Consider the following 15,126-nt stretch of genomic DNA (forward strand, 5'->3'; position numbering starts at 1 on the left):
GCCCAGGTAGGTTCTCCGGCCCACATGCTTCATTTTCATTCCCTGTATTCTCTCCCAGCCCCCAGCAGTCGGGGCTCACAGGTCACCACCTGGAGCTCCGGTTCCGTCGGCCCGCGGGGCTGCTTTAGGGCATGAAAATAGTTGGGGAGGCCTGTCTCAGGCCCCAGATCACTGGGCTGAACGGGATACTGGAGATCATACTCACAGCTGGGCAGGAACCCCCTTCCCCACTCTTCCCTGTGTCTCCAGGACCACGTTTCTGACCACCCCCAGCCCTTCTGGCTTCTGCCCCCACCAGTCCGCACGGCGACAGCCCCCAAGATGGCACTTCCCGAGGACAGAGACCTTGGGTCATTTTTCTTTGGGGTCAGAGCCTGACTTCCTTAGTGGGTGTCTGTTAAACACTTGCAGAATGAATTAACCAGGTGTGCCTGGAGTCCCGGTAGGATTACACACTGTCACAGCCTCAAAGACCAGAGTTCACATATGACAGAGATGCTCACGCTGTTTGTGCGTGCAGGTGATGTGCACAAAACACGTGCTCAAAAACACAGACATGTCACACCCTCAAGTCAGCAGAGCTGTGCCCCTGGCACCTAGCCTGGGCCCTGGCACTTGGCTGAATGACAGGTGACCAAATGAATGGGTGCTCTGTACTAGGTATATGGGGGAGACGGAGATCGAATCCTCACCCAGGATCAAGGCTCAGCTGTGATTCCAAAGACCATTTCCACAAGGTCGAACTTGACTACATTGTAGGTAGACCCCCTGGAAAGGCACTTCGGGGCCGGAGTCAGTAGGAAGGCAGTCAACAGTGCTATGCACCCACCTGGGCACCCGGATGGAGGTGAAGCAAATAGCCCTAGGGCCACCTCTGGCTGGGAAGGGCAGAGGGCAGCCTGGGGTGGGGTGGGGTGGGGTGGCTTTCCAGGTGGAGGTGGGAAGGTGAGGGCCCTGAGGCCCATCCCACACGACAGGAAGGACAGCAGAGGTTTGAATGAAATTCTGGGTGTGCTACTTCCCAGTAGCCCCAGGTCTCTCGCTGACCCAAATTCTGAGAAAGAGACACATAGGCTAAGCTGTCTGCCCCAGGCACGCCTGTTCTGGGGGATGGGCCCGGGGCCAGGGTCCCTCTGGAAGCCACTGACACTTGGTGACCCCAGAGTCTCATGAATGGGGAGCTGGCTGTTCTCAGGGCACCTTTTCTTAGACCTCTCTCCTTTACATGGTAACTTCATGTTTCTGGCTATAAAGGTTTCACCTACAACCTAGGAAATGTGAAAATCACAGCGAAAGAAGGGTAATATCACCCACCATCCCTGGCCTAACATTTGGGCCTAAGTTCTCACAGGCTTTTTTTCCCGTGCACCTTCTTGCTAGAATGAGCTATCGATGTGGATTTCCTGCCAGCTTTTGGACAGCAAGCATTTTCTCTAAGGAGCTTTGTCCTCCACATGGGAAGACCGAGTGCAGACCTGAGCCCTGGGGACTTTGCTCTCCTGGGCTTCTTCCCATCCCCCTCAGACCTGACCTGGATCCTGCAGACAAATGTTCCAGCTGGGGACCGGAGTGGGGGAGGGGTACGGCCACATAGCCCTGGGCTCTCCTCTTACAAGACACAAAGGGACTACCAAACACTCCCCAGGGTGCTCTGGGTCAGTCCCAAGCACCTCGGGCCTTCAATGGTTCCTCTGTGAAATGGACGTGTTTGGCTAGCTCCCCAGCATGGTCTCCTCTCTGGGCTGCAGGGACAGTTGCCTGAACTGGGCTGCACCTTACAGCTGCTTTCCCTGTCCACTCCACTGGCATCTCAGATCAGGCCCTCAAGGTTCTCAGCATCTTGTGGAGCAGCCAGATGGAAATCCTGTCAGGGTGGGTCAGCCTGGCCCTTGGGGTGGGAGTCAGGCAGGGCTTCCTGGTGGGGTCTTAAAGGATGAGCCAGCACCTGCCAGGAGAGGAGGGGAAGGCCACTGCAGACAGAGGGATAGCATCTGCAAAGGCCCAGCGGCGGGGCGGGGCGGGGCGGGGGTGGGGGAGGTGTGTGTGTGGGAAGCCAGCACCTGGATTCTAGTCTGGGTGGGGTGCTGGTGCATTTTGCCCTCCCCACATGCCAGTGCCTGGAGGCAGACCACAGAGTCTGTTACATCCCCCACTGGTGGCTGTAGGACCACTGTCCCTACTCAGGTATGGCCCCGAACTTCCGTGACAGCAATAACACGCCAGGCCCCACAGCAGTCCTGGACACCCCTGAGAGGGGGTTTGCCTGGGGGCCCTTTGAGGCCAGGCTCTGTGGTTTAATGGCTCTGACAGAGGTCATCCCGCACACACAGAATGCCCCTGCCCCATTCCCTGGACCTCTCTGCCGTGGTGGAGGAGCCTCACACCCTCTGCTCTAGTCCTTATGGCAGGTATGACCTTGGACCCGTCACCCACACCCTGTGGGCCTTGGCTCAAAGACTGGAGACTGATCTGGGCTGTTCCAAGGTCCAGATGGGACCAGAGCTGGCTCTGCCTGAACTGACCACAGGGGTTCCCAAACACCTACTATGTGCCAGAGCCCTCAACACTGCCTCTTTGTTTCTCTCTCCCGCCAGGCCGGAGGCAGGATCTCTTCCCACCACCGCCCCTTACAGACACAGAAGGCCCCTGGATGCAGGTTTTTTGACCCTGGGATGTGGGCATAGGTGAAAATGTAGAGCCACACCTCCAAGCCACAGCTAGAACCAACTGAGATAATGTGTTACTGCTTCAGAAACTGTAGAGTGCAGACTCATTTATTTTTTTTTTCACACAATGGGCAAGGCCCCGTTCTGCAGGACCCCTCCCAGCTGTGTGACCCTACTAAGTCACCTGTCTAGGGCTCAGTTTCCATTGAACGAAATAAGGATTACATCAGCACCCCCTCCCAGGGCTCCTGAGATACTGAAATGAAATCAAGCAAGAAAGCACCAGCCCCTCACTCCCATCCGAGCCATAAATGAGTTCAGACCATTAATATTCACGGTCCTCAGAGATGGCCCGGAAGGCACCTTCTCCATCTTTTGCTTAAAACGGCCAATCTGCACTGCTTCTGGAAGTGGCCCTCACCTGTCACATGACCCATCACCATTCATTAAGCAGTTAAGAAACAGTCATCAAATGCCTTTTGCATGTTAGGCAAGGTGCCGGCCCCCAGAGAGTGCCTGTGTGCCCAGCCTAGAAGCCCCACCTGTCATGGGCAGCCCTCCCTTGTTCCGCCTTCCCCGGCCACCATTGCTCACCCACCATGATTCCCCCAGGCTGTGTGCCAGGCCCGGGTTAGCAAGAGTGGGGCCACGATCGACCGGTCCAGAGTATTACACAAGCTCTGTGGGGTCTGTGGCCAGCTGCGACCTGTTTCCAGAAGGGAACAGCAGCAGCAGGTGCCTGGATAAAGGCAAATTGGGGCGTGGGGGGTCAGTGTGGTGTGGTGTGTGCAGAGCTGGGTTAGGGTAGCAGGGGGCAGAGGCTGAGAACACAAGCGGGGGCAGGGTCATAGAGATCTGGGTTAAGGGCAAGGGAGTCTCTTAAAGCAGCCTGAACTCCACTGGGCCGGGCAGCGGTTCTGGGAGTCTGCAAGCTCTGTATCCCCAGGACAACATTTTAAAATCTGGGTTTCCAGCCCCCTCTCCCGTAGTGGGACTCTGACTCAGCGGGGTGTGGCAGGGCCTAGGAAGTCTGTATTTTCCCCAAGCCGCCCAGGTGAGGCTACACGGGGCTTCCAGAGACAGAGCCCCAGGACTATGGGGAAGAAGGGAGTGGCAATCAGGGCCACAAGGAGGGTGGCCTGGAGGCCAGGATACCAGTGACGTGGTTGTCTTGGGCGTCCAGGCTTCAGAGACCGTTCCCTTTTGAGTGACTGAGGGGTCTATCCAAGGGGCCCCATCGGGCTATGGGGGTCCTTCAGGCTGGATACAATCCCAGCCCCACCACTTCCCGGCCCTGTGCCCCGGGCCCCAGGCACCCTCAAACTGCCAAAAGGGGAGAATAATAGTACCTGCTTCAAGGGAAGTTAGCAGGCATAGCTGAGATGATGCCGACAAAGTGCTTGGCCCAGCGCCCAGCACATAGTAAGTGCTCGATAAATAGCAGCAAATTATTATGACTCAGAGGTCGAGGTGGGGTAGAACAGCCTGGGAAGTCATCCATTCTGGGCCCCAGTCAACCAGAATCCTGGAGACTGCCTCTGGCCACCCTCCCTTGCTCAGACCCCAATCTGAGCTGCTGCTTCTGGGAAGTTCCCAGCCTGCTAGGAGAGGGCAACTGGAGGGCAGACCCCGAGGAGGCCCCAGCGTCAGAGCAGACTCTGGCCTCCTGCCTTGGCCCTCACCCTGCCCCTCCCAGGGGATTCCTCCTTCAGCAGGAGCCAAAGTCTAGAGCCAAACAGGCTCTAAATTCATAAAGCAATGGAGTAATTAGGGTGTGTGAATGATTGTTTCCAACTTTATTTTTCTAGATAAAACGAAAATAAGTGGGCCAACAGGGGAATTTCCACTTGGGGCGGTGCAAGAAAAAGTATTTTGAGACCCCGTTAACTTCCTGGGTTACAGGCAGTGCTGTGGGCCCATGTCAGCCCCACTCTAGACCACAGGTGGGTGGTCCACTACCCTTCCACCATGCCTGCTTTCAGCCCCGCCCAAAGCCTCACTTCCCTTTCCCTTCTGGCAGGTGTGGCTAAGCAGGGTCCCTGTGACCATCCCTCCATGGTGTGAGGATGCCCTCTGGAGGGTCAGTCTCCTCCCACAGGGATGGAAAGGGAGGAGGAATGGGTAAAAGAACAGGGATGCTCCCTGGGGCTGAAAGTCATTCACTCATTCATTCATTCATTCAAGCTCCTATAGGATAGGGAACTCACGGCCTAGTGGAACACGCCACAGCAAACACACTGAAGAAAGAGAAGTGGTGCTCTGCCCAGCCCACAGCAAGGAGCCTCTCTGCACAACGAACGGATGCTCAAGCTGAGAGGCAAAGGATAGGTGGTCTTTAACAAGACAGAGCCTCCATTCCCCCATCTGCAAAAGGGATTATCACAGTACCTCTATCACAGGTCGTTGTCCAGATGCAATGTTAGCTACTAATATTTTTATGGACAGGCAGGGTGCACACGAGAGGGGCTGCAAGGCCAGAGAAACAGCAGAAGGGGAGGAGGGTCTGTGGGATTTGGGGTGGAGGCTTTTGAAGGGTGACAGAGTTTCAGGGCACATAGGAAGAAGTGGGTGGAACAGACATTCAGGCAGAGGGAACAGCATAAGCAAGGGAATAGAATCTGACATTTGAGACCCGTCTGGACCCTTTCTCAGAGCTCTGTCAGGTTAATGCTTGGGATCCAGTTAGGTCATGCTGTGCAGACAGCCCAAACCAGGCCAAGGTCAAGAGGATCCAGAACAGAAGTGACGCAGGGTCAGAGGTGCAGAGGTTCCCAGGAAGGGAGGACACCAGTCCTCCTTCCCCTCTGCCCTCCATCTCACCATGGGTTACTTATTCAGAGTGGTCTCTTGTCCTGGCCTCAGCCTGTCGGATGCCTCCCTCTCTCAGCTACAGTATGGCCTGGCAGCTCTCCAAGTCTCTGGAGCCTTCTCTCCTTATTCAACCATCATTTATTAAGCACCTACTGAATGCCTGGGTGCTAAAGCTGGCATGGACCAGCTCCCACTGCGAGATGGTTAAGCTGTTGGTAGCCTCAAATGGGCCTTGCTGGAAGATTTACACCATGGAAACCTGCCAACGCTGTTTATCAGGTACCTTTTTCTCCCAGAGGGCCTGTTGCCAGCACACCATTGCCCCCTGCCCAAGCAACGGACACAGAAAGGCAGGCCCCCGCCTATAGGGACTCACACACAAGAGGAAGACGATAGCCTACTGGAGCAGGCTGTGTAGTCTTCCAGGACGCAGGGGTGAACTGGGAGACCCATTCTGGAAGAGGGGGCATAAATGCCCACTAGAAACTGAACCAAGCTGTTCAAATAGCACTAGTGTGCCTCGTTCCCATTTTACAGGCAAGGAAACAGAGGCACAGAGAGGCAGAGTCACCAGTCCACGTTCACACAGTAAGAAGTGGCAGAGTTGAGATTTGAACCTGGGCCACTGGATCTGGAGTCCTTGCTTTTAACTTCTGCCCTTGACTGTCCCATGGTGCAATTATTGCAACGCCCAGCCCCCCATCCCCCCAACCCCGGCCCCCCAAACACACCCCTAAGCAGCCAGCACAGTGCTACGCAAGACCATGGAGGCCCGACTGGTTTTGCTGCCCAACTAGATTCCATTCTCCTGGGGCTAAGGTCTGTGTCCTCTCCACCCGGCTGCCCATGACAGTGCCCCTCGCAGGAAGATATTGTGTTTGTTGGTCTCAGTGTCTGAAGAACCTTCTGGAAGGGAGCCCTGGTCCCCCATGTGCAGGGCTAGGGCTGACTAGGAGGAAGGGGTGCATCGTGCAGCATGAAGAACAAAGAGGCTTTGGCCTTGGGGAACACAGCAGGGTCCGTTGAATGCCATGGCTAAGGTGCCCATAGGGGCACAAGGAGGACCACCCCGCCCCGGCCGCCACCCACTGCTTCTCTCTTCTTCCAGAATAGCATGAGCACACGGATTGCAGTGCCCCCAGCCCTGGCTTCCCTGGGTCACATCCAGCCTTCACAGGATCCTCATCGCCACAGGGTAAATTGAGACTGGCCCACCAACTGACATCAATGCCCCCATTTTCCAGGTAAACATACTGGCACAGCGGCCAAGGATTTCCCGAGGCCTTCTCAGGTGCTGGGCTCCCTACACTCATCCCCTCATGCAGACCTCCCCACAACCCTGTGGAGGAGTCTCCCCGTTTGACAGATGTGGACACTGAGACTCAGAAAGCGGGCTTGCTTGGGGTGGTCCAGCCACCGGCAGATGTGAGCCAAGCAGCCCTGACCACAGCAGGGACCCTGGGCAGACTCCAGAGGGGCTGCTGAGCCAGATGGCAGCACTGCCGCCCCATCAGCTCCTCGCTGTCCTTGGGAGCTTGCTTGGGCCAGCTCGCTGGGATGGCCTGACACCTCACCTCCACCTGGCCCTCCTTCCCTTCGTTCACGTGGGTCACTCCCATACCTGACCAGCCCCCCCTTCCACAACTCTCCACCCCGACCAGGCGCTCACATCTCACAGCCTCTGCTCCAGCCATTCCCTCTACCTAGAGTGCCCTTCCCTTTAGTGCTGAGCAAGCCAACTCTTCCAGCAACTTCTCTCTCCTCCCTGGGCTGGCAGAACCTCTTCCAAACTTTCCCAAGACCCTGTGCCTATCTCCTCAGCACCCGGAGGCCTGGATCTTCAGTACCTGCCCTGCCCGGGGAGGTGACCCGCCAGTATCCACAGCTCCCCATCAAGGCAGGTCAGGACTGGTGTCCCAGGAGTGGCAAAGAGTGCTATGGGGATGGGGCAGTGCCAGTTCTGGGGAGCCATGGAGGGGTCTCTCTGGGGTAGTATTCCTGCCCACAGGCCTTCGAGGGAGTCTTCCAGAGCCAGGAGAGTCACATGACCTCCAGCTACTAGAGCTGGCTGAGACCCACCTCTGCTTCTCATGGCACTCCAGCTCAGGTGCCACCATTCTGACTTACATCCAAGCTCCCCTCCCCAACCCAGCTTCCAGAACTCACTATTTGCAGATATTGATAGAGCCCTCCTCCAGCCAGGTTCCCTTCCCCACCCTTCCCAGTGCAGTGAAAAGCAACTGAGCCTGGCCACGCCCCCCCCCCCCAACCCCAACTAAAGGACTAAGGGTGCTCTCCCCACGCCCCTCTGCCTGGTCCAGATAAGCAGCCACAGTCCCAGCCTCCGCTCCCGCCCTGTTCCAGGACCCCCAAGCTGGAGGCTTGGGGAGTGGGGGGAAGAGCTCACAAAGAGCCTTTTGAGCCCCTCGCGTAGGGGATGCCCCTGCCCAGGCCTAAGGAGGGGATCTAAGGCATGAGGCTTTGCCCTCCAGGGCCTGGGAAAGGTCCTGGGGCCAGCCTGGATGGGGGAGGGGGCATCAGAGCCCAGTAGTCTCCCTGGAATCCCGCCCCCACATCCTTGTCTCTAAGCCCCCAAACCCTGTTCCTGGGACTCCCACTCCCGCACCTAGGGTGACGCTCAGGGAGGGAGGGGGCTGTGGGAGCCCTGACGGCTTGGCGGGGTGGGGGTTGGGCCGGGAGCCCAGAGATGGAGGCGGAGGGTCAGGAGTGCGGCGATGGAGGGGCTGCGGCTAGGGTCACCCTGGACGCCAGGGTCAACTCACCCATCTCCAGCCTGGTCTCAGCAGCGCAGGCAACAGCGGCAGCGTCGGCGATGGCTGCGCGGCCCTCGAGGCCCCAGCGGGGAGATACTGGCGTCTGCTGCAGCCTCTCACCCCAACTCGAGCTCCTGCAGAGTCTGGGGCGAGCGCAGGGCATCATGGACCTTGAGGCCCCACGCCCGGCCCACATCCCCGCCTCACGCTCCCACCTCCACCCCTCCCGCCTTCCAGGCACCGCCGCCAGGCTGCACCCTGGGACGCGGCGCGGGGCAGGGGCCCCCCCGGGAAGGGTGTGTGGGGCGAGAGGGGTGCCAAGGGGAGGCCGGAGCTAGGCGAGAAGAGGTGCCGGCTCCCGCCAGGCTCCCCGGCTCCGGACCCCACCCCATTCCCCCACCGGAGCCCCCTGCCCTTTGTTCGCAGTTCCCCTGTAGGCGCGGGGCCCTACAGTCTCCCTGGCATCCAATAGTCTCCCTGGCATCCGGCCCTCACCTCTCTGTCTCCACGCCCCCAACACCCGGGCCCGGGGCTCCCACTCCTGCCCCAAGGGTCACGCTCAGGGAGGGAGTGGGCTGTGGGAGCCCTGACGCCGTGGGAGGGTGGTTGTGCCGGGAGCGCGGAGATGGAGGCGGAGGGCCAGGAGGAGGGCGTGGATGGAGGGGCTGCGGAGCGGGGTCCCTAGGATGCCAGGGTCAACTCACCCATCTCCAGCCTGGTCTCAGCAGCGCAGGCAACAGCGGCGGTGGCGGCGGCGGCGGCGATGGCTGCGCGGTCCTCGAGGCCCCGGCGGGGAGATGCTGGCGTCTGCTGCAGCCTCTGACCCCATCTCGGGCTCGGGCGGAGGCTGAGGCATGCGCCCGGCATCGCGGGCATCGCGGCCCCGCGCCCGGCCCATAGCCCCGCGTCCCGGCCCCACCTCCACCCCTTCCCGCGGTCCAGGCACGGCGGCCAGTCTGCACCCTGGGACGCGGCGCGGGGAAGGGGCCCCCCGGGAGTGGCGTGTGGGGCGAGAGGGGTGCCAAAGGCAGGCCTGAGCGCGGCGAGCAGAGGTGCGGGCTCCCGCCTGTCTTGGCAGCTCCGGACCCCGCCCCACCTCCCACCGGAGCCCCCTCCCCTCCGTTCACAGTGCCCCGCTGGGCCTGGGCGTGGGAGTGGGAGCCCAACAGTCTCCCAGGCATCCGGCCCCCACCTCCCTGTCTCCAAGCCCCCAACCCACGGCCCCTGGGTTCCGCTCCCGCCCCTAGGGTCATGCTCAGGGAGGGAGGGGGCTGTGGGAGCCCTGAAGGCGTGGGGGGGGGGGGGGTTGGGCCGGCAGCGCGGAGTTCAAGGCGGAGGGCTAGGAGTGCCTGGATGGAGGGGCTGTGGCGCGGGTCCCCCGGGACGCCAGTGTCAACTCACCCATCTCCAGCCTGGTCTCAGCAGCAGAGGCAACAGCGGCGGCGGTGGCGGCGGCGGCGGCGTTGGCTCCGCGGCCCCCGGGGCCCCAGGCTGGGAGATGCTGGCTTCCGCCGCAGTCTCTCGTCCCATCCCGGGATCCGGTGGCGGCTGCAGCGGGCTCCAGGCTTCGCGGGCGTCGCGGCCCCGGCCCGGCCCCTCTCCCCGCCTCACGCCCCGCCTCCAGCCCTTCCCACGGTCCAGGCACGGCCGCCTGGCTGCACCCTGGGCCCCGGCGCGGGGGCGGGGCCCCTCGGGAGGCGCGCGTGGGGCGAGAAGGGTGCCGAGGCGAGACCCGAGCGTGGCGAGCAGAGGTGCTGGCTCCCGCTCGGTTCTGCGGCTTGGGACCCCGCCCTACCCCCCACCGGAGCCCCCTCCCCTCTGTTCGCTGCGCCGCGCTGGGCCGGCGGACAGGGGCTTTGGAGCTGTGGGTACCGTTGACAGTTAGGCTTCTGTGCGCATGCGCATTGGTTGCCTCTTCTGAAGTGCGCAAGCGCGCTTGTGTCTGGCGGTATTGCTTGTTGCCGGTTACTGAGAAGTGGCAGCTACCCAAACCCGGATCCTCACTGCTGGGGTGTTGTGGCCAGGCGGGTTTGGCCTGTCTCCGGCGCTAGTGTTGGGCTCCGGAGGTAGTGGAAAGGGAGGGCGGGGTGAAGTCTCTGTGGAGCCCGCAGGCTTCGCCATGAAGAGGATTTGGGGGTTCGGGAGGGAGAAGGGCATGTCGCCCTTGGGCTCCGCTTCTGGCTTGCAGAGGCAGGGCAGGGGCGTTGGGCAGAACAATAGAATTGACAACTTGCTGCTGGGTTACCATGTCCAAGACAGAGATCTCAGAAAGATCCACAAGGCTGCCTGCGTGGGCAACGCAGCACAAGTGCAACAGATTCTGTTCTTGGGGGAAAATGGCGTGGATGATAGAGACAAGATGAACAGGTAATAGGGGCTTGGAGGCTGGCAGGGAGGAGGTGGGACGGACCTGGGAGAAGAGCACACCTGGCCTAGCTCTACCTGTGCATCCGAGCCCTCCCTCAGGGGGCTGGGTTCCTGAGGTCCCGCTGCCCCTCGGTCGTGGGAACCCTACGTGGTCTAGCACCAGGCCGACAGCGTGAGCGGCAAAAACAAAGTCTTCAGCTGCCCTGGCACCTACCCGGTAATTCCTGAACAGACCACTTGACTCTCAAGTTTGACGTGATTTACCCAAATTTCAATAGTAATACACACGAAATTAAGTGTCGACAACATGTTGTTTTTAATGGACTCATTTTCATACCATAACGTCACAGAAAAGCGCATAATGGGAGAAATAATTCCTGTAATCAACTTCTGGGCTAGAAATTCTTGGGACAAAATCCAGTATCCAGTTTATGTCTGTGTACACTTAGGTATGTGTGCTATTTCCTGAGGGACCTTGGAAGGACATTTTGAAGTGGAAGATGGCTCTGAATAGGAGGACTCCTTTTTCTCAAAATGTGTACCCTTCCTGTATTTGTCAGTGTTAGGTAAAGCAAATGAAAGCATCCTGGTTTTAAGAATTTTGAGCTACACATGCTCTTCTTGTGATGTCATTAAGGAAATTTTTGGACTCACTATCTTGTACATCTGAAATTGATAGAACACTGTATGTTAACAAACTGGAATTAACCTAAGAACTTATGTTTTTATATAGGAGGTAGATTTGCCCTTCCAGATATCAAAATGTACCTGAAATTTCCACAAATTATTCATTTACACACAGCTGAAAAGACAGATAAAGGAGTGGTGCAGAGTAGAACGTGACCAACGCTCAAATATACATAAGACTTTAGAATTTCATACTGGTGACATTTCATATTAGTAGGAAAAGGTGAACTATTCGTAAGTAGTGGAGAAACAGCCGATTTGGAGAAAACTTGTTAGAATTTTATCTCCCTAAATTAAGTTCCAGATGGGGTATCAATTTAAAAATTTTAATAGGCAAAATAAGAAAAGTAACAGAAAAAAATCCTACAAATGCCTATTTACCCATCCTAAGAATGACTTGAAAAGCAAGACTTTTGGGGGGTGCCTGGGTGGCTCAGTCAGTTAAGCCTCTGACTCTTGATTTCGGCTCAGGTCATAATCTCAGGTGTTCATGGGTTCAAGCCCTTCGACGGGCTCCCTGTTGTCAATGTGGAGCATGCTTGGGATTCTGTGTTGCCTCTCTCTCTGTCTCTCTCTCTCTCTCTCTCTGTCTCTCTCTATTTCTCTCTCAAAAAAAAAAAAAAAAAATTGGGGCCCCTGGGTGGCTCAGTCAGTTAAGCGGTCTGACTTTGGGAGTCATGATCCCATGCTTTGTGGGTTCGAGCCCCGCTTCAGGCTCTGTGCTGACAGCTCAGATTCTGTGTCTCCCTCTCTCTCTGCCCCTCCCTTGCTTGCACGCTGTGTCTCTGTCTCCCAAAAATACATAAATATTAAAAAATATTTTTTTAAATCAAGAATTCTGGAGATTGATTTAGCAACATAAAAAACTAAAAGCCTCTATCAGAAAATAATATTATTAAAATAAAAGACAATGCACTTGCAAATATTTACAACATATTTGTATCAGACAACAGAATCTATCTTCGTTTTACAGGGAAGTCTTTGAAATCAAAACGAACAAAAACCTGTAATTTGAAATCATGCAAAGTATTTCTTTGCATATCTACAAGGGACCAGTGGACATAGGGAAATATAGTGTCCCTGGGAAAAAAGAAATTTAAGTGAAAAAGGGACTGAAATACAGTTTTCCATCTACAACCTTTGTGAAAATAGAGTGATGGTGCTTATACTGCCGCTAAAGTTTAAGTTGTTTTCGACTTTCCAATAGACAATTTGGTGTAAGTACCACATTTAAAAAATATGTATTCCTTTTACCCATCAATTTTATTTCTACTAAAATATCTTTAGGAAATCACTAGAGATAAATGACATACATTTTGCTTTTCTCAGCACTATTTAAAATAGCAATGTATTAAGAAGAACTCGTATAATGGCTTTTATAAGTAAATGTCATTACATCCATAAGATGGATATGTGATCATTGAAAGTGGCATAGATAATAGATATACACAGAGATGCAGAGCTGTGCTTTAGTTGATCACTAAGTGAGAACAAAAATCAGTGTGATCATAGGTACACACAAGCAGACTACGGTTTTATGTTAAGCCCAAAAATGCACAAAATGTGATGACATTTGTTATTTCTGAGCCTTTGTATTTACATGCATTTTTCTTTGCCTTCAAAGAAAATCTGTGCTTTCTACAGGAAAAGATGTATAAAGGTCCTATTAAAAGTTTATTATCAACAGAAAGGGTTTATTGTCGTTGAAGTAATCCTGGAGAAGAGCAAGAATATTGATCTTATATACATAAAAATAATTTCTCACTTTGTGTTAAAAAATATTTTTGGATGTAAAATAAGAAAAGTGAGTTAATTAAAATGTTTTTTGAGGATTGGCATATTTGGACAACTTTTGGCCTCTTCAGAAGTAAAGGGAGTATTTTTATTTGCACTTGTAGATTTTATTATGCACATATTAAGCATATACATATGTTTTCTGTTATAGGTAGCTTTATTACGTGTAATAGGTAAATGGTTTATATTAATCATGAAAATAAAATATATTAGTTGTGTGCTTATGAAAAAAATAAGACTTAGCAAATATAAGTGTTTATTTACTGTTTCAGAAGTATGCTTTCCTTTATATACCTTTCTTTAAAAATATTGAACTCTCCAAATGTATTTATCCACTCTTTGCATCCATTTATTTATCACCTAGAACCTGCACATATATTATTTAGCGGACATACTCTACCCAAGATCCTTTTGTTCACAAAGACTTCATTTTGCACAGTATGAGCAAGATGAGGAATTTTATTTATTTATTTTCTAAAGATTTTATTTTTTTAAGTTTATTTATTTATTTTTTGAGAGGGATGGGGTGGGGTTGGGGGTGGGGGCAATGGAAGGACAGAGAGAGAGAATCCCAAGCAGGCCCCGTGCTGAAAGCAGGAACTTTTCCAATACACTTTTCAAAGAGTCCCAGCATGGGGCTTGAGCCAGTGAACATGAGATCGTGACTTGAGCCCGATCAAGAGCTGCACGCTTAACAGACTGAACCACCCAGGTGCCCCAGCTTTTATCTTGTTTACTTTATGTTTTAAGTGTTATTTATTGTTCAGGGTGAAAGCATGAGCAGGGGGAGAGGGAAAGGGAGAGGAGGGACAGAGCATCTAAAGCAGGCTCTGCACCAGATTTTATTTTTAAGTAATCTCTATACCCATTGTGGGGCTCAGATTTACAACCCTGAGATCAAGGTCCTATGCTGTACTGGCTGAGCCGGCAAGGCACCCCTAAGATGAGAAATTTTACATTGAAGTATTAGGACTTAATCTCAATGGGAAGTTTTCCTCCTTCCTTTCAAAGTTTCTGAAGATAGAAAATTGTAAAAGATAACCTTTACCTGCCCTTCTGAAATTTATGAGAGTAGTAGGTACTAATATTGATCACTGGAAATACTTGATTTTCGTACAATCTGTAGACCTCAATATTTAATAAAATGAGCTGTTCCTAGTCATTGGAATCCTGAGTTTCCTGTGGCTTAAACTTTCTTGAGAAGCAAAGTAAGAAGTCCTTAAAAAATGTTTTCCTTTTGTTAATTTAGTCCTCTTTTCCTATAATGCTTTTCAGAACTAAAATTTATTTAAGTGCCAATCATATGACTAGAACTGCAATAGACCTACTGTATATACCATCATTTCACATAATGGAAGACACCAAGATTCTATGATGTCCCACTATTTTATATGCCAATTATTTTTTTAAAGTCCTGCCATTTACAGTTGTAAGACATTTTGAGTTATAAATTGCGTTCCAATGTCAGAGATATTAAAATGTGACAAAATGAGCATCTTGGAATCATTGAAACGCAGTATTCTTGCTAATCCTTAAAACATATCTGCAACGTAGGTGTAATTGTATCAAGGTACCTAACTGAAGTGTTGTCTATGTAAAGCAGTAGTAATGGTAAAAATTATATTATCCAACAACTATTGAGATGTTATTTGTGCTAGGAGGTGTTCTAAATACTTGCATAGATCCTCATTTAAGCATCACAACGAGGTCTTGTGAGATAACTACTCAGTATTTTATTTCATTTCATTTCATTTCATTTCATTTCATTTCATTTCATTATTATCTTTTTTTTTTTTTTTTTTTTTTTTTACTAATCTCTACACCTATGTGGGGCTTCAAACTCACGACCCTGAGATCAAGAGTTACATGCTCTTCAGACTGAGCTAGCCAGGTGACACAAGACAACTACTATTTTTATCCCCTTTTGTTGAGGACATTGAGGATAAGTCTAAGCAATAACTAGTGAGTGACAGAGTTAAACTAGGATTCAAACCCAGGTGGAGCTGAATCCCCAGGTCATGCTCTTT

General features: G+C 53.3%; 2 protein-coding genes across 3 annotated transcripts in view; one reads left to right on the plus strand and one right to left on the minus strand.

The window, feature by feature from the left end:
* The window catches only part of LOC122229494 (atherin-like), a 77,941-nt gene extending 67,569 nt beyond the window's left edge, over positions 1-10,372 (minus strand). The window contains exons 1-4 of the mRNA XM_042954687.1: positions 10,221-10,372; positions 9,653-10,022; positions 8,956-9,028; positions 8,261-8,394 (exon numbers count right to left, since the gene is read on the minus strand). Of these exons, the coding sequence (XP_042810621.1) occupies positions 8,261-8,394; positions 8,956-9,028; positions 9,653-10,022; positions 10,221-10,372 (729 nt within the window). The remainder of the gene's footprint in view (positions 1-8,260; positions 8,395-8,955; positions 9,029-9,652; positions 10,023-10,220) is intronic.
* LOC122215596 (ankyrin repeat domain-containing protein 26-like) overlaps positions 10,164-15,126 on the plus strand; it is a 140,040-nt gene continuing 135,077 nt past the window's right edge. Inside the window, exon 1 of one of the 2 annotated variants that reach the window (XM_042931063.1) lies at positions 10,164-10,618. In XM_042931063.1, the coding sequence (XP_042786997.1) occupies positions 10,371-10,618 (248 nt within the window). In that variant the 5' untranslated portion in view covers positions 10,164-10,370. The remainder of the gene's footprint in view (positions 10,619-15,126) is intronic. The other variant, XM_042931074.1, reaches the window with a different exon arrangement.

This window comes from Panthera leo, chromosome A1 (assembly GCF_018350215.1).
Source record: "Panthera leo isolate Ple1 chromosome A1, P.leo_Ple1_pat1.1, whole genome shotgun sequence".
Taxonomy (NCBI): domain Eukaryota; kingdom Metazoa; phylum Chordata; class Mammalia; order Carnivora; family Felidae; genus Panthera; species Panthera leo.